Source organism: Ursus americanus, chromosome 7 (assembly GCF_024610735.1).
Source record: "Ursus americanus isolate L20-20 chromosome 7, mUrsAme1.1.p, whole genome shotgun sequence".
NCBI lineage: Eukaryota > Metazoa > Chordata > Mammalia > Carnivora > Ursidae > Ursus > Ursus americanus.
In genome coordinates, this window is record NC_142133.1 from 18,667,974 (window position 1) to 18,691,781 (window position 23,808).

At 37.4% G+C, this 23,808-nt stretch overlaps 1 protein-coding gene across 13 annotated transcripts in view; it reads right to left on the reverse strand.

Annotated features, from left to right (window-relative positions):
• Positions 1-23,808, reverse strand: part of NRXN1 (neurexin 1) — a 1,098,989-nt gene that overhangs the window by 114,177 nt on the left and 961,004 nt on the right. For 7 of the 13 annotated variants that reach the window (XM_087863385.1, XM_087863384.1, XM_087863383.1 and 4 more), the window contains one exon: positions 18,136-18,455. In XM_087863385.1, the coding sequence (XP_087719511.1) occupies positions 18,136-18,455 (320 nt within the window). Of the gene's footprint in view, positions 1-18,135; positions 18,456-19,827; positions 19,918-23,808 lie in introns of all 13 variants that reach the window. The other 6 variants (XM_087863379.1, XM_087863380.1, XM_087863378.1 and 3 more) reach the window with 1 other exon arrangement.

Below are 23,808 nucleotides of genomic sequence, written 5' to 3' on the forward strand. Positions count from 1 at the left end.
ATCTGTTAAAAGTTAAAACACAAGATTAATTGTGGGCACAGGAAGACTTCCCATCTGTCATTTGAATGTGAAAAGAAGTCACTTGAAATGCAAAGAGCGTTCTTTTCTACACAGTGACTAAAGGCAGGACTGAACTATCTAAATTCCTCCATAGTAGTAATCCTTATGTCTAGTTCAAACTGAAGGAGAAAATAGATGCTTCCTGTGTCTCTCCTCACTGAGGCCCCCCAAAAATAAAAACTAGCAGAACAAAAGTGGGCTGTAAACTCAACAATGCGGAGAAAAGTATGCAGTTAGCACAATCAAGAGATTTCCAAACAGGTTTCTAGGAGAATACTAGAAGTGAATCAAAGAGGCTTACTGAGTAAAATAAGCAGAAAAAGGCACAGCTTAGAATATGCTACAGAAGCTGGTACAGCCACTCTGAAAACAGTATGGAGGTTCCTCAAGATGTTAAAAATAGAGCTACCCTATGACCCAGCAATTGCACTCCTAGGTATTTACCCCAAAGATACAGATACAGTGAAAAGAAGGAGCACATGTGCCCCAATGCTCATAGCAGCAATGTCCACAACAGCCAAACTGTGGAAGGAGCCGAGATGCCCTTCAACAGACAAATGGATAAGGAAGATGTGGTTCATATATACAATGGAATATCACTCAGCCATCAGAAAGGATGAACACCCACCATTCGCACTGACATGGATGGAACTGGAGGGGATTATGCCAGGTGAAGTATGCCAGAGAAAGACAATTATCATATGGTTTCACCATATGTGGAACATAAGGAATAGCATGGAGGACCATAGGGGAAGGGAGGGAAATCTGAAGGGGGAGAATTCAGAGAGGGAGAAGAACCATGAGAGACTGTGGACCCCAGGAAACAGACTGGGGGTTTCAGAGGGGAGGGGGTTGGGGGGAGGGGGGTAAGAGAGTGATGGGTATTAAGGAGGGCATGTGTTGTGATAAACACTGGGTGTTATATGTAAATAATGAATCTTTGAACACTACATCAAAAACTAATGATGTACTATACAGTAGCTAACTGAACAAAATTAAAAAAAAAATGAATATGCTGCAGAGAGATACAGGGGATACGAAGTCAGTGAGAGCCAATCTGGAGATGATCTAGAAGGAGACTGGGAGAATATATACATAAACATCACAGCAGTTGGCATTCCCCTGCTCTGTGACATCCTGGAGGCCTCGAAGAAGGTTTCCTGAGATCCTCAGCTCCTGCCATTCATGCCCTTATGGAATTTCCTCTCCTTCGGTGTGGGCCAAACTTCCAGCAGCCATGATGGAATGTCATTTCCAAGGTTAGGTTATAAAAAGTCTGTGGCTCCCATCCCAGATGAGCTCTCTCCCATTCTTGCTTGGTCTCTCTTTCTCTCAGATCACTTGCTCTGGAGGAAGTGAGCTGCTAACATGAGGAAGCCCTGTGCCTACATGTGAGAAAACACAGCCTGTGCATAGCCACATGGTAAACTTTTAAGTGAACATAAAAGTGGATGCCCACTCTCCTCCAGTCAAAGGTTCAAATGAGACTGCTGTCTTGGTCAACAGTTAGACATCAGCTTTATGAGAGACCTTGAGCCAGCGGCACCCAGATATTCTTCACACAGATTCATCTAAGCTACAGAAACTGTGAGATAGAAAATGCTTATTAGGGGTGCCTGGGTGGCTCAGTGGTTAAGCGTCTGCCTTCGGCTCAGGGCGTGATCCCGGTGTTATGGGATCAAGCCCCACATCGGGCTCTTCCGCTATGAGCCTGCTTCTTCCTCTCCCACTCCCCCTGCTTGTGTTCCCTCTCTCGCTGGCTGTCTCTCTCTGTCAAATAAATAAATGAAATCTTAAAAAAAAAAAAAAAAAGGAAAGATAATGCTTATTAAGTTGCTAATTATGGGGATAACTTATTACACAGGAATAGATTATTTATTTATTTATTTATTTATTTATTTATTTATTTATTTATTTATTTATTTTGGGGGAAGGGGCAGAGGGAGAGAGAGAAAATCTTAAGCAGGCCCTAGGCCCAGTGCAGAGCCCAAGGCAGGGCTCCATCTCACAACCCTGAGATCATGACCTGAGTCAAAATTAACAGACGCTTAAACTATGAGCCACCAGGCACCCTGACACAGGAATAGATTATTAATATAACCACCTAAAATATAGAACAAAGTAGCTTTTTTACCCCAAAGCAGAAACAAACTAACAAATGAAAATCCAGACCATTCTCTTGAAAGCAAAGAAATGGTGTAAGGAAACGTCAAGGTCTTACTGTGGATGTTCTCTTCATTCTGGCATTAAGATCAGTGTCTTCCACCTCCAAAGAAAAGTCTGCCTCTTACACACTTTGCCCAGTTAACCTGAGTAGGGTCTCCTGTCACACTTCAGAACACTTCGAGAACAGAAAGCCCAGACAGGAGATCTCAGGATTAGGGAGAGGAGGAAGGAGGGTTTGATAGAACTGAAAGTATGATTTAAAGTGGGAATTTAGGGGCACCTGGGGGGCTCAGTCAGTTAAGCGTCTGCCTTTGGCTCAGGTCATGATCCCAGAGTCCTGGGATCAAGCCCTACATCCGGCTCCCTGCCCATCAGGGAGCCTGCTTCTCCTTCTCCTCTTTGCTCATGCTCTCTCTCAATATTTCTTTCACTATCTCTGTCTCTCCCTCTCAAATAAATAAATAAATAAAATCTCTTAAAAAAAATAAAATAGAGTGGGAATTTAGGGTGATGATACAATAAAGGCAAGGAAAGTCATGCAAGAAAAAAAGAAAAAAAAATATTGAGGAACTCCTAGAAAAATGAAACTCTGAAGACGAGTCCAAACACGAAACAAATAAAATGCTTCAGTTTGCAGCAATTGATAGAATGGAAGAGAATCCATTTGACCTTGATTCTGGGAATGTCCCCCCTTGAGCAGTCCAGGTAATATGATATTGGACTCACAAGAAAAGAAATGTAATCTTAATGCAGAACTGAGACTGGCATCTAATGCTATTTATGTAGTAATGATAACCTAAATGTTCTTTTTTGCTTTTCCACTTCAAACTCCTCATAGATAAAATATGGGAGATTTGGCTGTGGTTGTCAAACAGAATGCTAACATTAACATCGCTAGAAATACTATGAGATGGTGAGATGTGGGAAAGTCGAGGGAAAGGAAAGGAATACAATGTCTTCATCTTAATAATGTGGACATTCAAAAGATATTGTCATAAACTAACAGAATGAGATATGGAGATGTACATATATTACTTAAAGTGAAAAAAAAAATAACTAACCTTTGTATATAGTTCAGAAGAGAAGAAGGAAAGAAAAAGGAAGGGATTAAAGCCAGGAGCTAACCCTCAGTTATTATACTGGAAATTGTACAAATATAGTATAAAAGGGTTAAATAAATAAATGGAAGTATACTATTTAGAGATGGGACATTAATCACTGAAAGAATTATGAAAAGATATCATCTCTGGGGAATAAGACGAGAAGTGGGGAGGGGATGGATGGCGGACTGTTGCTCTTCATATATACTATATTCTAAACCACATTGATTTGTTTTCATGTGCTCGTATTACCTTAATGAAAATAATTTACCAATTATCCTTACTTGTTTTGCATACATACAACAAAGCATAAAAGTGAATTTTGCCAGCATCCTGCTACTAGCTTCCAAAATAGTGTAAAAGAGCAGGTTATAATTAATGTTATTATTTGCAATTTCAGGTACCACCCATTTAAATATATTGTAGTTTCAAGTAACCCACACAGCAGGAATAAATTCCTTTGACATTTCCTAGGCTTTGTCTAGATTTGTCTGTCATCAGGAATTCACTCCACTTCCCAAACTTCATTTAAGGCTTTGTGTCCAATTAGTGTTATGCCAGCAGGCTCTAATCTCTTCTTTTACTTATCTAGATCTTTGTACTTGGTTCTCATTTTAAATTGCCTATGAAAATATCACAGTTTTTACAAGCTTAAACTTGGCAATGACTATTTTTTTCAAAACATTATACAGATGGTCCTTGACTTATGATTGTTTGACTTATGATTTTTTGGCTCTGTGATGTTGCAAAAGTGATATGCATTCAGTACAAACTGTACTTTGAATTGTGGGCTTTTCCTGGGACAGTGCTATGTGGTAGGATACTCCTTGTGATGCTGGGCAGTGGCAAAGAGCCGGAGCTCCCAGCCAGCCATGCGATCTTGAGGGTCAACAACCCATACGTTCTGTTCCCATACAACCATTCTGCTTTACACTTTCAGTACAGTATTCAATAAACTACGAGCAAAATCGTATTTTATTGTAAAATAGGTTTTGTGCTAGATGATTCTGACTAACTCCAGGCCAGGTGTTGTTCTGAGCACATTAAGGTAGGCTAGGCTAAGCTATCAGGTTTGGTGGGTTAGGTGTATTTTTTTATTTAAAGATTTTATTTATTTATTTGAAGGAGAGAGACACTGAGAGGGAACACGAGAGGGGAGAGGGTCAGAAAGAGAAGCAGACTCCCCTCTGAGCAGGGAGCCTGATGTGGGACTCGGTTCTGGGACGCAGGGATCATGACCTGAGCTGAAGGCAGTCACTCAACCAACTGAGCCACCCAGATGCTCGGGTGAGGTGTATTCAACGCATTTCTGATCGAGGATATTCTCAACTTGCCAGGACATCCTGACAAACCCATCGCAAGTTGAGGAAGATTTGTACACTTTCCCCAGATCTATCTGGTTTCCAGCAATAGTTAACATCCATGTATCAAGCCTATGATGAGCTTTCCTTGAAATACTGCCAAGGGTCTCTGGTGCAAACTGGATCTGTAATGGGTCTCATCTTATCAAACTTCCTTATAGCCCTCCAAATATTTTCACCTATTTGTTACTCATCAAAGTTGGGTAGGGATATCAAAAGTCAGACAAACTACTTGGAAATGTGAATTCCTGGCTCTTGAGATAGTCCATATTCCAAGATATGAGCAATATGACTGGCTCACCACGGACAACAACGGGAGAGGTCAGCCTTCTGTACAGACAATAAGAGGTGCTTTGCTGTGGAAAAATTAAAAACAATAATAAATCTGACTAAAAGTCAACCTGCTTGTTGTCATTATGATGTGTCAGCAATTCTAAATTACGCCAATAACAAATATTCCCCCAAAGAGGGATCATTAGCACTGCCCCCACCTAGGTAAAACATAATAATCTAAAAATGATACCCCACTAATACCTGGAAAACGGTTTTACTCCTGATATTCTGTAACCTGGTAGACAAAACTGTACTGTTGTGTACCCTTCTCCTTTCCATCTGAGGAATAACTACAAGAGCTTCCTTTCTGGATTGATGTCAATGTCAATAATACAAACGGAAATGAGAATTGTGCCCCTATAAATCACATCCATATCTTTCTCTTAAATAAATATATATACAATTTTTAAAAACCCAACAAACAGCATTTTAATACCATTTCTTTACTCTGCATATGAAGGAAACGATTTCATTTATTCCCTTCTTATGTGTACCATCTTCATTCTCTACAAATATTGATCAATCCAGAAAAACTCAAGACTAGGCAATATACAGTATTTATCCCAGCACTGGAATATGCACTCTGTGTGACCATTAATTTCTTTATTCAAAAACTGCTTAGTAAGCGTCCACTTTGCATCAGGCACCAAGTGAGGTGCTAAGTATGCACAGATTAATAAAGCACAGATCTGGGGTTGAAGGCACTTGTCCAAAAGATAACTGAAGTAAAGGTTATACACCCTGGTAGGTAGATTATCTATCTATTTATTTGAATGTCTAATAACCTCTCTCCAAAGTGCTATGAAAACAGGAAATGCATTCTGTTTAGGGTTGTTTGGAAAAGCTTCAGGTGAAATGCACGGCCTAAAATTGTGTACCATCTAGATAAGCAAAGCTTGAGAACTTTACAAATGTAGAGTCAATTTTAATAAGATCACAGGTATAGTCATAGTACAGGAAAAAAGGAGGAAATAGGTACATACCTGTAAAAGGAGGCAACACATGCAAAAGACTGAAAGTGGGAACTTGGATTTTGTGTTTAGAGAAGTTGAATTTTATGTTGGTTTATTGTTAACACAGAAATGACAAATTTTAGACTAAGTGCCTTATACATGGTTTTTTTTTTTTCCTTTTCTGAATAAAGTTCCCAAACAATATAGAATGGAAAGCCACAATGAAAAGAGTCTATAAGATAATGAGGCAATTAAATAAAACAGGCACAACTTCAGTCACAAATGTCATTAAACCTGTATCTGAAACCACAAGGAAAATTCTTACTTTGGACAGTAGAAAGCGATCAGTTCATAACAGAAAAAGTAGGTCATTTGGCTGCTCTGTGATGGCTTATTTTCCTTTATGTTAAGATGGGTTGCCACGTTGACTGTGTCTAGAATTATTACTAATGGCCAGTTAATGCTGTGTATGGAAAAGTCGGGGTTAGGAATGTCACCACAAAATTTGAAAGAATCTTGATGAACCTTTCTCATTTCTGATATATGGGCATTAGAACCAGAAAACTTCCCTTCAATGGAATATAGAGATTTTCTATTTTCTTCTAAAAGAAATTGATACTCCTTTAGATCCATGAACACAAGTAACTACACTATTCTGTAGCTGTGCACGCAAGCTTTTGATACGTATTCAGGGATAGCTGCTGTAGAAATAAACTTAGAGGTGTAGAAAATATGAAAATAAATTTCCCTCAAGTGTTCCATTTACTGCTGAATTTTAAAAGCTGGGCTATATTTAGAGGAGACCTCGTAAGAGCAAGTATAATGTGGTACAGCAGAGAGAGACTCCTCACGTGGTTAGCCCGCCAGGCTTACAGACTTGATAGTACAACGTATTTGTTACCTAGATACCCAAATTCAGGCCCATTTCTCTTCTTTGAAATTTGGGTCATCGTGTGTGAAAATACAGCGCCTAAAAGAGGGTCTAGCACATGGAAGGAAGAAAGAAAAAAAAAAGAGGAGGGAGGGGAGAAGGAAAAAGTGGTGGCAGCCTGGGGACAAGGGTACTAAGCCAGATGCTGCGTTAAACCTCGCTTAGGCAAGTGTAGCTGATTCTCCCAAGGAATCTGTCATCAAGATAAACATGATTACTGTTGGCTCATATTTTATTCCAACATTGTAACGGACAGTTCTGGGGCCTCCTCAACCCTGTATTTATTCCACGTAAAGATGAAGAGGATTCAGCTTCCCTTATGCCGCTTAGGGAGAGTCTCTAGATCCCATGTGACTGGGAAAATCCTCAAAGAGCACAAAAGGGGCCAGGCCACCATCTACACTATCAAATCTACGGACTGGATGATCTATTTTAGAAGAAGGTTTCCCAAGAATGTGAGTAATTCCAGAGCCAGGGTAGTGTCTAGCACATTGCCAACACCTCAGGGCATGTGAAGTAATACAAGTGTGTTGCTTCAATATGCTTGTTATTAAAAAGGGATGAAAATATCTTCCCTCCTTTAAATTTGTTTCTGAGTTTCAATTATGTTGGTGATGCTGCTAATAATAGTCTATGCATCAGTGATGTACAAAAGCTTTGCTATTGTTGAGTTAGGGCACTTGATAATTTATGTACGGATTCACTGATTATTTAAATATTTGAGAAATGGTTCTAGTTATAAAACCCTAAATCACTACATACCTCACCCTCATGCTTAAGAACATAATACCTTGAAAAGTGCATTTTATATGTTAGGTATACAAAAGATATTTGCTAATTTATAATCTTAAGTAGAAGCACTGTAGATTTTTAGGGAACATACACCATCGTCAAAATATATATAGACACACATAAACATACACTGCTATGTTTCATTTTGTTTAATTACCATTTAGAATGTTTACCGGAGAAACCGTTGGTTAATATTGGTGCTGTCTGTTAGAGATCTTCTATAAAGAGAACAGTGATGATGAGAATACAGTGGGATCTGTTTTGTAAGTGCTGTATCAAGGCAGATGAATTAGCTAAATCTTCTCTTGAGGTTCCAGCCTAATGATATTACTATATTTTTTACTGTTAGGTAAATTTTCAGTGATGCCAAAAGATAAGAAAATCTAATATTGGTTCTAGAAATTATCATAGAGTTTTAAATTTAATCTTGACAGTAGTTTATTGAACAAAGCTTACTGTTTTATATTTATCATGAAAGAAAAAAGATAAGCACCATTAACACACATACACATGTATACAAACAACATACACACACAATTATCCTTTTTTTTAATGCTTTGATGATTTGCTTTCTCCTTCCCCTCAATGAAAATTATTAGTACGTAAATAGAGGAATAAATCAACAGGTATTATACAAATACCTGTGTACTCAAAAACCAGAAGTTCACATAATATAATGGCACAAATTATTTATAATACTGATCAAAACTAAAATAAGAAAATAAGGTTGTATTCTTGCTACTTTGACATTAACTAATTGTTTAATCAAAATATATTATTTTTTCCTACAACTGAGACTAGAAATATTAGAAAAGGTGCCAACCTTACCAGTGCTTTAGGAGAAAATACTGAAATTACTGCCACATTTGAAGTTTTAGATACAAAGTCTTGTCATCCTATTTCTCCAATGCTAATAAAGATTATATCAAAAGAGATTATATCAAGAATCCCCAAACTAGGTTAGTCTAACTCACAGCTGGAAGTGCTTGATATTTTTCTTACCCAAGTTGAAAAAAGGAGTATATCATGAATTTTTAAGCTCCTTAATCAAAACATGTTATCAAGGACAGCTACAGAAATCATATTTGCAAGATTCGGTACCATACTCTGAATTAGCTTCTGAGAATAGCTGGGAAACAGTTACAGGAAATTTCTGGGCTGTTCAGTCAACAAGAATCTGAAGTCACTGTTGTTGCGGTGGGTGGTGGTGGTGGTGGGATGTTGAGTAAAATAGTGCAGGGTATGGAGATTAGTGGGTAGTTTTTCAATGTACAGTGTCCAGCTTTCATGGCGTTCTCTCCCTAACTGCCAATGACACCTCTCCCCCGAATGATCTGTCCTTCCCCATCCCAGACACATGTTCTAGAGGAATGGTGCTGCCTCCCTGTGGAGAACACCTCATTCAAGAAAGAATTCTGCTCTGTACATGCCAAACAACTGATGCTTTCACTTAGAAACATCAGTTAAGAGCTATTTCTTTTTTCTTTTTGTCAGAACTATGTCTTCAAGGGCAGAGAAAATAGCTTCACAGGTAAGAAAGATGCTTTAATTTATACTTCATACCTGAGGCATGTTTTCCACACAAAAGTACCATGTATGTAATGGTTACATGTGTTAGATACTTTTTTATATCTTTATATTTTAGGATGAACCATATGAAATTTCCATTTTTTTTGTAATAAAAAATTGTCAAGTAGCAGTAATTCTATATAGGGCATATAGTACATTGGCTCCCTTAATTCTCACCATAAGTTTACGAAGCCATAGTCCCCATTTTATAGGTGGGAAACAGGTATTAAGAGGTTATATAACTTGTCCAGAGTCCCACAACCAGCACGTGGGGAAAGTAAGGCTGAGATTTAGACAGGCATTCTGGCTTCCAGAGTTGATGCCCTTGACCACTATGCAACACTGCCCCCTAACAGCCAACACTGGTGTTGCCTCTTCAGACTGTCCCTTCCCACTATGCAGAATCAGACTGCGAGAAACTGCAGAGTATGAAGAAGGGAGTAGGAAGGTGAAGAAAGGAAAGGGCTTTCCATGCTGAATTGTAGGGAGCTGACAATTCTGATTCCATCTTTAGCACTCTATCTTGTTCACACCTGCTCACTCACTCCCCTGGGGCCACATGTTCCAGGACCCCTTGGAAATTAATTTGCACACCTTACAAATACCCACCAAGGCCAGAATGGAGGGAGGCTTGCTTTGACCCTCCATAAATTTGTTAAAGATAACATGATCTCTCCCCTTCCTGACACACTGAAGATCTAATTAGATGTTAGGTGTCAATTAGATGCATGCAAGTCCTTTGAGGTATAGACAAACCCTGTGATCTCACTACAAGGCCCTTCTGCATGTCCCCGTGCTATAGAATTGGTGGTCTAAGGTCCAGACTAGTGGGGACTAACTGCACAGCTGGCTCGTCCTCCAGCGGATCCCCCTGTTAGTAAACTATCCTGATTACAATTCTGTGTAAACTGTGTAGAGTGGCCTGCTTTGTTTTTCAGTCTCAAAGGGCCTACTCAGATTGGGAGATGCTTTACTGTCTCTCCCCCACCTTCCAACACGAGGACATAGAGGTGTGAAATGCATGACCTCTAGAGGTCACCGTGAGTCATTAGTCAGAAGGTGAGGTGATGGAAGGGTAAGGAGGAGAGTGGAGGAGATAAACCTTCTAGTAAGGCAGCCAGGAGGATGGCTGTGAAGGATGGGTCCCGATCATCATCCCAAGGAAGCTGCCCTTTACCCTAAAAGCCTGGATGTATTAAAGAAAGTAATATCATGACCGTATTTCAGTTTTTGAAGGCACAAACTGACTCTTGTGTGGAGATCACATGGAACTAGTTAAGACTATGAGAAGATAGGAAGTAATAAGATGCTGAACAGAAGCCATATTTAAGGGCAGAGGACAAGATCACCTCAAAATACTCTGAAAATAAGCTAGCTGCATAACCTTGGGTAAGTTATATAGTTTCTCAATTTTCTCACACGGAGAATAACAGTAATAATACCAAGCCATACTCTGAGTTTTCATCTCTTCCTCATACATATATATATATCCTAGAATTTGATTGTACTTTTTAAAAAGTATTTATTTATTTATTTATTTGAGAGAACAGAGAGAGAGAGAGCATGCATAAGCTTGAGCAGAGGGAGGAGTGCAGGGGAAGGGAGACGGAGGGGAAAGAATCTCAAGCAGATTCTGAGCCAAGTGTGGAGAGCCCGATGCAGGTCGATCCCACGACCCTGAAATCACCACCAGAGCTGAAACCGAGAGTCAGACGCTTGACCCAGGTGCCTCTGATTATACTTCTGATTTAATTAACAAGACGCTTATTAGTCTTGTGTCCATAGGACCACACACGGCAAGTAGGCACAGTTCCCTCGTGGTTCTGACCTTGCAGGACAGAATGGTCCCATCCCTGCAGAACCTTTGGGCCAGAGCCTGTTCCCTTGGACCTGGCCAGGTCCCTAGGTGGGGGGTGCGCCTCTTTGTGACTCTGAGTGAGGAAGGGGGGGTGGTGTTAAGAAGGATTGGGGTTTGCCTTATAGGTGGCTTGAGCCACACCTCCTCCTGAGTCTGGGGCCTGGTGCACTCAAGTGTTTCTCACCGCAGGACTCCTCTGCCAGCCTACAGAATTCCCAAGATCCTGAGGGATGGGGCTCCTTCTGTAAAGAGTGGTCTTGGCAGCAGTGCTTGTGGCCTGTTTCTACCATCCTCTGAGCTGCCCAACGCTCAGCGGACCCCAGCCCGTCCTGCCCCGCTCCTCCCTGAGGGCCTGCATTTACTGCCTCCACATACCTGAAGCCCCGCTGCATATCCTGAGTGCCCCCACTGCGCTTTGTCTTCCTGGGAGCCCCACGCTGCACCCACCTGGACCAGGTCTTAGACTAAGGGCATTCCTCATTTAAAAAAGAAAAGAAAAGAAAAAGATAAATCTTGGTGTCACTTTTGTTCTAATTTCCTAAAACAGCAGCTAGTTGTCACTAACACTCTCCACACAGGGTATGATCCCGCTGGATCTAAGAATAAGTCTGAATTTTAACATGCTACTGTTCTCTTATAACTGATGCCTCTATCCCTAATAATCTATGCATGTTAGTCCAAAAGGATTGCCATTTAATGCCCACCCACCCCCAATACAAGCATCCCCTCTCTTCTGCCTTTTTCTTCTACGTGCTATCATCCTGTGTATGATGTGTTCTAATGTTTATGTCCATCTTTAACTAAAATGTAAGCTTTATGCAGAAAAGCCTAATTTTGTTCAGTGCTCTATTTCCAAGTCTGAAGAAGACTGCCTGGTATACAGCAATTGCTCAGCAAACATGCGTGAAGTGAATGGGTGGATGGATGGATGGGTAGATGGATATATTTGTTTAGAACTAGCTGTGTCGGACGATGTCTCAAAACCAAGGTTATGTCCACCAACAGGACACCTTTTTATCTAGTAAAAATTCCAGGTCCTAAAGAAAATGCACCAAGCAGAAGAGCTTTCTTAAAAAAATTCTTTAAAATGTATATATCCTGACACTTTTGCTCACCAGCAATGAGGGGGGAAAACACCTAAGTAGCAGTTGCTTACCTACATTTAAAATTACGATGAATTACCCTCTTCGTACCTGGCACCATCAGTTTCAGGAGACTACGCTTTATATTTTTAAATCTACACCCAAGTGTTTTTCTTTCCAATATGCACTAAAATTTGCTGTAAAAATGTACATTATGTGAATTCAGCAGAATGACTGGACTAGCAAAAATAAAATTAATTATTCATGTCACCAGTATGTTTAAAATGCAGAATGGTTATCAGGAACACACATAATTATAAGTAATGCTATTATTTTTTTATAATGAAGCCACAGCTGAGGTTAATTCATATTTTTAATAAAAAAATAAAATTTTGTTTTTGAAGCTACAAAGTGCATTTTGTTAGTTTTAAATATTTTTTCATGGAAATATGTGTGCACTCTGCTTACATTTTTCAAACAAATAGTATTAATTTTTCATGAGCATCTCCAATGCTGCCAGGAAACAATAGCAGTGTCCAATATATTCAAATACTCTTTTCTTGCATGAACACTAGTTGGGTTTCTTTTGGGAACATTCCGTAGGAATCAGATGCTATTCAGTAGGACACTGCATATGTGAAATACACATGTCTCTGACAACCTCTCAATGCTTTTAAATGCTCAACAGTTCCTTTTCTTGAGTGGGTTTGCCATGTCCACTCTGGAAAAAGCCTAATAGAACCACAGACTTGCTCCAGTACGTTTCACTCATATTTACTGATTCTGCCCTACTCTGTAATTTCTTACTAGGAGTTGCAGACTATAGTTCCTCCAGTCAAAAAACAGAATCTCTTAAAGCCTTATTCGCTCTCCTTTCTCAAGATTTTTGAAATAAGATAAAAAGAAGATGAAAAAGGTTATGGATTCTCAAAAACCAGGTAAGGATACCAGAGGCAGTTACTGTTCTGAATGCAAAGGACAAGGCTTCACTATTTATTATTCTTATGAAGTATGGTTTTTTGGGGGTTTTTTTGCAAAGACGGATTTTATGTATGCTGTAAGAAGAAAGTACAATAGGTAGACCAAAATGGAATGCTTTGAAAACTCAAAAAGGGACAGTATTTATAATCGCAGTGGTACACCAGGGGTACACAAGAACTATATAGACCAACAGAGACGCACGGCCGTCCTGTGTGAAAGTCAAGGGTGAAATCTATGCTTTGACATAATCATCAGAAGACATAATGAAGAACATCATCACTAGTATCAAGGAAATTACAGAGCTGAGTCCAATTCCAGAGATTCCTAGTTAACCCACTTAGAGAAGTAGTAAAGCCAAAGTGTAGCCACGGTAACCAACCTATCCAAGCCGCACAACAAGGTAAGTGGTTGTGGTGAGAGTGGAAACGTCTCATGATCGACTGTGTGCTTTCCATTCTCTTGCATTCCCTCTAAGGAAAAGGCATTTCTAGGGACCCATATGCTGCTCTACAGTGTGTATGTAGCTTGTAAAACAGTCTTGAAGAAAAGAACCAAAAGATTGCAAAGTGCCGTACAGAACTAGAACAGAATAAATGTTACAATTTTGATCTTAAAAGGAATAGCAAGCTTCACTTTCCTTTCTCTACCGACTGCAACCAAAGGGAGTGAACGTTTCCCTTTGCAAGGCTCGCTTACTTTTACTCATTTATGTGGAGCTATATATGATCATAAGACATTGCCAGATTATTCAGAAGAGGGAACACTCAGAAGCCAGAAATCTTGCATGACACTCCTGTCCCTCATCCCAAGAAGCTCTCAGCATCCCGAGAAATTTTACTAGCAATTATTTGCAAATATTTGCTTTCTGAGAGTAGCCTTGGAGAAAGTTTTTCTTTTTCTCTCTCTCTCTCCCTTTCTTTAAGATCTTAAACACCAGTGTGCATTTTAATGTACATTCCCCTGGTTTGGAAAGCTTCTCTTTTTTAAGATGAGCAGGTCTTATGAAAACATTTAGGTATTAAATATCTAAGTAAAACAAATTTTATGAACTTTACATAATGCCCATAAAAAGGTATAATTTAAAAAAGTACCATTGATATTGTTATATTCACATTTTTAAGAGCCATTTACTCAGAAGAGTTGGCAAATGTCCTCATTATTTCAAGATATAAATCATGTCTTTCTAAAGTAAACATCAGTCTGAAATTTGATCATCATGCAGAAGAAAAACTTGTTTTAAAAGCATATTTACTTTTAAGTAGGAAAGTAAACAGGATCCTATGGGACAACATTTTGATAAATACTCTTTTTATAAAAATTCTCTGATTCTGTAAAAAAATGAAAATACATTTCTCCCCTACCACTTGCCCTGCAAGCAGGATGGCTGAACAAACCTCATCTCATCTATTTGAAATGAATCCAATTTAATTTTGTTTGACCAAAAATCTGTTTCCATAGTTCTAAAACATGCAATCTCCTCAAGGTACATTGCCATTGTAGCTTAAGTGCTCAGTGTTATCACTGAAGAAAATACACTTTGACTGAGAAAACAGTCCAGTATGGCTTTTGAAAAATAAAATGACCCCTCTTAGTACACAATTTAGTAAGGGAGTTGATAAAAGCAGGCAGATTCAGCCACTACAGACAGGGTTTGAGGGAAGATGCTTCATCCAGTCTGCAAAAATGGGTCAAAGGTTACAGTCCTGGAATTAGCATTACAAATCCCTCTCTATATTTTAAACTTCCAAGACTTTGACAAGTCCAACAAACAATTTAAATTCTACATCTATCAGTGATCTCTTCATAGTTGAAGGACACTTTAAAAATCAATTGTGAGGTAAAAAGAATTTGCAATAAGTTACTCTGTTAATCAAAAATAAATAATTTGCTTTCTTCTTTAGCAGTTTTTTTTCCATATATGCATACCTTATTACCTGAAGTCACATACATATCATTATAAAAGATCATTTTGAAACCTGTTGGTCCAACCTGAAAACACTGTTGCCACAATTGATTATTTGCGGCATATTAGTTCAAATTATTTAATTGCTGTTATTGGTCTGTTAAAAATCTAAAGATTTAAAATATTTATTTTTTAATGAACCTAGTAATCTTTTATTTAAGTCAATACCTCCTCAAATGAACCAAATAATCACTAATTGATTAGATCATTTACTTCCATAAACCACTGCTGTCTTTAAACATGTAATAGCTTATAATAAAAGAGACTTTTTTCATTGGAAATTAATGGGTGGTTAACTGTTTTCCTCTTATATTAATTAATACTATAAAATGCGTAACTTCTTATTTTTTCATTTCTAGGTATTGAGCTTGCAAATGCAATAGCTATTTTGCACGTTTTCTCAAAAAATAGAATTTCTTAATATATAGCAGTTACTAATTGATAAACTACATCCTAGGAAAGGTTGGTAAGGCTTTCCTTATTTTGGGGTACATCTGGTTTACCTAAGAACTTAGACAATTGTAATTTCATTAATGATGAAATAAGACTACTAAGAAAATTCTCTGATTATTTCAAATTTTACTCCCAGGAACATTTCCAACTCTGATTGTCCTACAGTGTCCTCTTAGGAAATATTTTACGTAAAAGAAATAGTCTATCGATTACTATGCGTTTCATTTTCCTATATCGAATCCACCTTAATAATTTATTTATTGTTAAATAAACCATAAAATAACAGCCATAATAAAAATCATTAATGAAATATCAGTAAAGTATATCAAATGGAGCTGACGGATATGCATAAATCTGTCTAAAGTTCTAAAGTCACAAGTCTTTATCCAAGGGACTAAGTGTTATTATTAAAAATCTTATTAACTGAAACAAGAGAGAGAAAATCAACAGAAAGATTATACTATGAGCACACATTTCTACTAAAATGTATATTCCATAAGGACAAGTGTTTTTGTTCATTGTTGCTAATATATCCCCAGTGTCCGGGACAATGTATGGCACCTGTAGAATGATCAATAAATGTACATTGATGAACACCCAGTGAGACAGCTCATTTTACTTTGTGGCCAAATGCAAATCAAAAATAAAGGGGGCGGGGCGGTGGAGTGAGAGAGAGAAAGGAAGAAAGGAAGAAAGGAAGGAAGGGAGGGAGGGAGAAAGAATAGTGCATATAGGCACATAATATGCAATACTACATTTATGAATTTACAGATATCTCTGTAAATTTTGAACATCTCTCTTCTCCTATTTTCTCCCTGTTCTGTTCTTCCCACTCCTTCTTATTGAAAGTAAAAATCAGAATCTGTTTTTTTTCTTTCTCTGGTAAATATATGTTAATTAGTAGATAGGGTGCTAATACGAACAGAATTCACCCTTCTACTCTCTTTCCAAATTTGACACTTAGATCTGTCTCAAACACTTGAAATAAAAGAAATGTAAAATAATTGTTGTCATTCTTGTTTCTTTAGAGTACAGTCTTCTAGAAGTTAGGATCATGTATTTGGAAAAAGCTTTATATGGCATCTACCAGATACACTCATTCACTATTAAAAATGAAACAAAGAAAGTAATTTAGACCTAGGAAAACACACAAGTCTGAAAGACATCACAACAAAATATATACAAAGGCTATATAAATGCCTTTAGGGATCTAGTGGCATTTCACAGTATGTCTATAGGATTCTATTAGTGTTCTCTGAGGCAGGTGGTTTGTTTGGGTTTTTTTTTTTTTTTTTTTCTTATTCTTCACGGATGCACTGCCAGTTCCTGACACAGTATGCAATCACTAAGTATACCTTGACTGCATTAATATACTTCCAAGTTATAAAATTTTGGCATTTCAAAATTCTAGTTTACAAAACTTTTAGATGTAAGACATAAGTTCATTGAAGTGAATTCTAGGTGAGAGCAGTTAATCACATGTAATACAAAAAAGGCCTTCAGATAAACTAATAGTGCATTTTTCTCATAGACAGTGTGGGGGCCTAGGGATAGTGATTATGTTGAATTAAAGTTACCAAAACAGTCAGTGCAAGAGGAACACCCTGATGCCCGTTTGCCTTCAGAAAGCAGAAAATAAATCTTCCGTATTAAAGGTGTCCTCCTGTACCAGGAGGTAAAGAGACATCCATATCACCAGACATTGGAAATGAAGAGCTGAGAAGGCTCTATAAATAAACTTACCTACATTTACTAATTTATTATCCCAGCCCAAATCCTATTTAGAATTCCTTACTAATTGAAGCTTCCAAACTTAAGATTTCTTTGCCTTTAAATTTCTTACAGATATCTGTTTCTTTGTCTAAAAAGTATAAATGCTGACTGCCTTGGTCATTTCTTTGGGTCTCAATTTTATTATTGAGACTGTGCACATGTAATCAAACTTTGGGGGTTTTTTCCCCCCTTTTAATCGGCTTCACGCCAATTTCATTCTTAGACCAGCCAGAAGGAACTTGAAGGATAGAATAAAAATTTCCCCCCTCAACAACAGTAAAAGAGTAGCCCTATCATTCACCATTAGAACCACATGCTTATCAATTCAAAATTCTGAACACTTCAAAATACAATAGAAATTTGTATGCAACTTCTCTTCAAATTTGTTTTATTTTATTTTGATTATGTGCTGAGCTTGAACAAACAAGGCCTTTCAAGTACTTCACTAATTTACTTGTTTATGTAACTTAAGAAGTGAAAACCCTGTGTAATTAGCAGGCAGTCCCCTCAGCTTGGGCTACACCAAGGTTATTAATCAAGACTACCAGGTAGCGGCTAACAAACAAACACAAATCAGCAAATCTCAAATCAACAGTATATACACATTTTACATTCAAATGGAGCACATTATACTAAGCAAGGCTCAAAGCCACGGCACCTGAGATCAGAAACAGTCCCATTTTAGAAAAGACACATATGCAGAAAAGCCTACTTTCATCATCACAGTTCCAAAACAAAGGAATGAAATCCACATACTCACCTGGCTGATGGGTTCTTTCGTAGGGGGCTTTCCTCTTCTGGCTGTGCTAGTAGCTAGGGTTGTGGTGGTCTCCATAATTGATGTGGACATCTCTGACTGCATGGCAGTGGCTGTCGACTCAGTTGTCATTGAGGAAGGCACTTCACCAACAAGTCTCACATTTCCCACTATGACGATGTTGGCATCATTTTCGGCTGCCATATTCAGAACTTTCAAGCCATTGTAGTAAAGCCCAGAGAGCTGGCCCTGGAAGGGCTGGCCCTGCTCTTTCCCGCCAATTATTATGGTTGCTTGGCTATTGAAGATTGTGAGCTGACGCCCTGTAAAAATAATATTACATACATGCAAAAATGTTGATTGTGAACTCTACATTCTACAAAGGATGATAAAACAGATCTTTCATGGGGTGGATAATGAGAGCAATAAACTATAAGAGAGGCATTTGACTCATAATTCATTGCTTATAAATGAGGTGTCCATGAAATGCATAATCATTGGCAAATACTTGTAAATTCTCAACTTATTGTAAATGTAGTGCTTTTGCTAAAAGACCAATCAAAGATACATGTTATAAATCAATTTTTAGTGGATCCCTTTTCCCTCAAGATCTTATACTGTTGGTCTCTTAAGTCTAAATTGTTAAATTAAAAAAAATGTAAGATCTCTAACATTTCAAGTATTTGTCATTCTAAAATTACCACTGGCAGAAGCTAATCTAGAGCAGCTAAGTCTAATTTTAAATTTATGATAAAAATTTCATTGTTCATGTAATGGCCACAAGTATCTATATGCTAGTCTTTAAAAACATTTTATTTTTTTGAAGGCATAGTCCATTGTTATTTGAATTATTCTATTTTTCCGGCAATCACACTGAAAAGAAATGCATGGTTTACACTGAGCATGTCAGAGACAAAAAAATCCAAAAATATTTTTCTGATTGGCTTTCAGCAAGTCTATTAAAATAAAACAAAATGAAAAAAAAATAGCTTCAGATGTAAAAAGCGGCTTCAGGAATGATACACAAACCGATGGAGAAATTATGGCACATTTCCATCAAACAGCAATCCTCAGCAACAGTACCAATATCATCAAATTGAGTATCCAGTTTTAGCAGATTGCTCTCTGCTCAATAAAAAGCATGCACACAACTTTAAGTTCAGTTTTAATTAGGGCTTGTTCTCAAATGCTCTTAGAAGGTTGCAAACGTTAAAGGGACTTCATTTTGACTGGCAATCCATATTGCCCACTATTTAAGATGCCTAGAGTTTAAACCAAGAGTTTTGTTTTGTTTTGTTTTGTTTTTCAGGACCATAATAAAGATATCAGAACTACATATATTTTAGTTAATAATTTAGAGGCTGGAACATGTAATATAATCTATGAATGATTTATCATTTTGGGTTAATGCTTGCTGTGAGTACCTTCATAGATTGTTAGTGGATTATATTTAACAGTCCCTTTAACCTTAAGTTAACAGGGTAAGATTATTAAACAGCTGGTACGTCTAAAAATGTATAGAAATTATTATACAAGGTATGCAAATATTACTATCTACATTTTACTGTTTTAAATTTGTTTTTAATTTAGTTTTACGGAAAATTTATTTTTTATGTTTATTAGTGTTACAATGAAGTACTACTTGGTTATGTTCAAATTATTTTTTTATTTGAAGTTTTAATCAATGTTTTTTACCTTTGTCGAGTAGCCATTCATCAACTACTCGACCAAGTCGATATGGAATTCGCTGTCTAGCAATCGCCAGGCGCTCGTTATCATTGTTTCCTTTAAAGTTTAAAGAGACATTTCATTGGTTAAAATCTGTAAGGTCAAAGGTTAAAAGTTAATACTTAAAGCTTGAGCTATACAGTTGCCACATGATTTTTTGAAATTTGGAATTTTAAAAAGTTCTACCTAGAACATTTCATGTTTCAGACTTGTCATTCATTCATTTATTTTATTTTAGCAAACAAAATTATTCCTATGTTAATTGAAAATTAGAAATCTGCATTTGAGCTAGGTTATTAAACTTATGTTATAGACAGACCCGAACAACCAATTTAAACAGCATATAATAGCTTTACAAAAAAATGACCATTGATCTCAGGGTTTTGTCTTTTTGATGTTTCTTATTAACTAGTTAAACATGTTCAGGTGAAACAGGTTTAAGTTTTCAAAATACATTCAACCTCTTATTCCAGATTAGTAATTTATGAACACCAAACTTAATACCATCTTTGGCACACTGAAGCATCTAAAATTGGCCTAGAATACTTTATGTCCTATTCAGAAAATAGAAATTCTTATTCATCTCATTTAAGGAAACCACAAAGTCTGAATAGTTCTTGTATATTCCACACAAATTGGTTTATCAATCACTTGGACATCACAAGGGAATATATCTTGCATCATCCAAATATGTTATTACAGGAAAAGGCTTTGACAAAAGTGACTTTGAGTGTCCTTCAGTTTCACTTAAAGCTTAACATGTTGAAGTGTGTCACATTTGAAACAAAATTATATGTATGTTCTTTTATTCTCAAATATCTGTTTTTATTAAACTATTCTAAAGAAGGCATGACAGTGTAAAGGAACAAACACAAGCCACAAACGGTGTTTCCTACTCACAGATTCAAGCTAAGTGGGAGCCTTGTTTCTTTGAACAAAACATTATCTGATAGAAACACAGTTTAAACTGACCTTGAATAATGCTTGCAAATAGAGGAATGTAAACTTGATCTATAAAGCACTTAGGAAGAAGCCAGGCTGCCCTCTCAGTGCTCAATTGTATATAGTGCAAGAAGTTTTTCTATTCTGTGAAAATTAACTAACATAGCATTTGAGCTAAGACGTTTTGGCAAAAGCTCAGAGAACTCAGAGGAAGAAATACTGGAAGGTAGCACAGCTGACAAGAAAAGACTGGAGCATTTTGCTCAGAGAGATAATAGATATAAATTTTTCTCAGAATAATTTGTAAGTACTTTCTTATACTGTTTTCACTATACACCAACCTTACCATAAAAATACCCCACCATTAGTCACATACTTTCAGAGAAATAGAGAACTGTCCCTTAGACCTTATTGATTTGTCCTTTGAATGTCTATTTGACTAATAATATTTCATGCATTAGTACTTAATTTAAAATGTAAATATGTTGTATTACTGAAACTAACATATGGTCGTGTGTCAACTAGGGATAGTTTTAGTATACTGATAATCTAAAAAACAACAAAAAAACAAAAAAAAACCCCAAGGATACAAATAGCTTAAATTCCAAGCCTATCTGTTTTAAAAGAGTACACAATTTGTGTTCTCTTCTGTGTACTTGCATACAAATTATATTTGGAAAAAATACACTAAGATATGATATTGGTTATTTTAAGGCAGGGAGATGAATGATGAATATGTGGTTTGGGCTCTTATCTGATTTATGTGATAAACATCTATATGCATAATTTGATAGACGCACAGGAAATAGCTTTTCAAAAACACAGACCCTTTGCTCTATTAACTTCTTTGTCCACCAACACTCATATGAGTTTGCACTGTTATAACTCTCCTGATAACTTTATAATTAGGTGGTTCCTTATGCAGTTGTTCATGCTAGAGTGTTCCCATCACCAGAAATGATTATTTCCTCAGACACCACCCAAATTTAGGCTCCAAATCACCTCTTCCCCCGTTACTACTACAGCATATTAACAGACCTCTCTGTGTCCTCTCTGAGATCAGTTGCACCCATTCTCCACATGGCAGACAATATCTAATCATGCCATTTGTCTATTATAATCCTTCTCATTGCCTTTAGGACAAAATCTCAAGCCCCTGATGACACTTATGAGTACTTCCATGATCTGGTCCTTTCCTACCTCCTGTTCCTCATCTCATGCCTGCCCCAGCCTTGCTCTCCTCTGTCCATCCTCATGAGACTTCTTTCAATTTTTCTAAGGCTCTCCTTCTTCCTCTGGGCTTTTGCACTTGTAACTTCCTTTTTTTGAAATGCTCTTCCTCACTCTCACCCCATTTCCATTTTTCCTTAGCCAAACATGACTCATTAATGGAGTCTTCTCAGCAGAAGGATTATTTCCTCGGGAGGTCTTTCCTGCTGTCCCCAAGTTAGATTAGGACACTTGACTGCATGTTTCCCTAGCACTTGATACATGCCCTTTGGAACAGGCACTGACCTTGTAATTGCATATTCAATAAATATTTTCCCTCTGAACTCTGAAGCTCTATAAGGTCAGCCACTGTGTGTGCTGTTAATTATTGTATTCTCAGTGCTAGCACAACACCTATCATATAATCTCCTATGAAATATCTGTGGATTGAGGTACTGAAGAAAATCTTGTTTTTTTTTTTTTTAAAGATTTATTTATTTATTTATTTATTCAACAGAGATAGAGACAGCCAGTGAGAGAGGGAACACAAGCAGGGGGAGGGAGAGAGGAAGAAGCAGGCTCCTAGCGGAGGAACCTGATATGGGGCTCCATCCCAGAACGCCGGGATCACGCCCTGAGCCGAAGGCAGACGCTTAACGACTGAGCCACCCAGGCGCCCCAGAAAATCTTGTTTTTAATTCTGATAGCTTCCATGGAAGCATTATCTCACCCTACAGCCTAACAATGTTCACAAGAAAATGAAAGCAAATACTTATCCCCAGAGAATAAATCCCATCTAGCCGAGTTTCCCTTTGATTTTCCAAAGGAAACATCACATAGTTCATTTATAATTTTATCTCTTTACTGACTTGAACATCCATACAGTCAGTTCATTACTTGTTTAATAATAACTGCCTCACGCCACAAAATAAGTCATCATAGTATTAGTAGGGAAGGAGAAAAGTCCTAAGTAAGACTGGTGGAGAGAACTGACGGCTTTGTGTATTCTTTTTGAATAGCTTAGAAAAAGAGCACATAAAAACATGAAAAATATATACACAGTTACATACAATTTGCTCTCATACCTTTGGTACTCACAGAGCAATTGATATAATTGATTGAAATGATTTAAGTCAACAATAGGTTTTAAAGACCCTTGGGGCGCCTGGGTGGCACAGCGGTTAAGCGTCTGCCTTTGGCTCAGGGCGTGATCCCAGCGATATGGGATCGAGCCCCACATCAGGCTCCTCTGCTATGAGCCTGCTTCTTCCTCTCCCACTTCCCCTGCTTGTGTTCCCTCTCTTGCTGGCTGTCTATCTCTGTCAAATAAATAAATAAAAAATCTTTAAAAAAAAAATAAATAAAGACCCTTGATGAGACCCTGCTAAAGCAATATAAACACCGTATTTCCAATGAATAACACAGAGGCCACCTAACAACAACAACAAAGAAAAAATTGAGTAGGAAACAGAGATAGGTGTAAAAAGATGTGATAATTTTTTAAAAAGGTAGCCACATGGATGGTACCATACAATCCCATCACCCATGAGTATCAGATGCCTTCTAGTTCAGAGACCTTTTTTTTTTTTTTTTTTTTGGAAAGAGAGATTGATTTTGAAATCAAAGGACAGACTTTAGTCTTTGTTGGAGTAATGGATGATGGGAAATCAGATGGCACTCATTTCAGTTCAATATATGTTTACTTTAGTTTTCAAATTCTTTGTTCTTCTACTAGAATAAAAAATTAATGACTTCTCTTGTGACAAAATTATATATAAATACACTATCTACCAAACA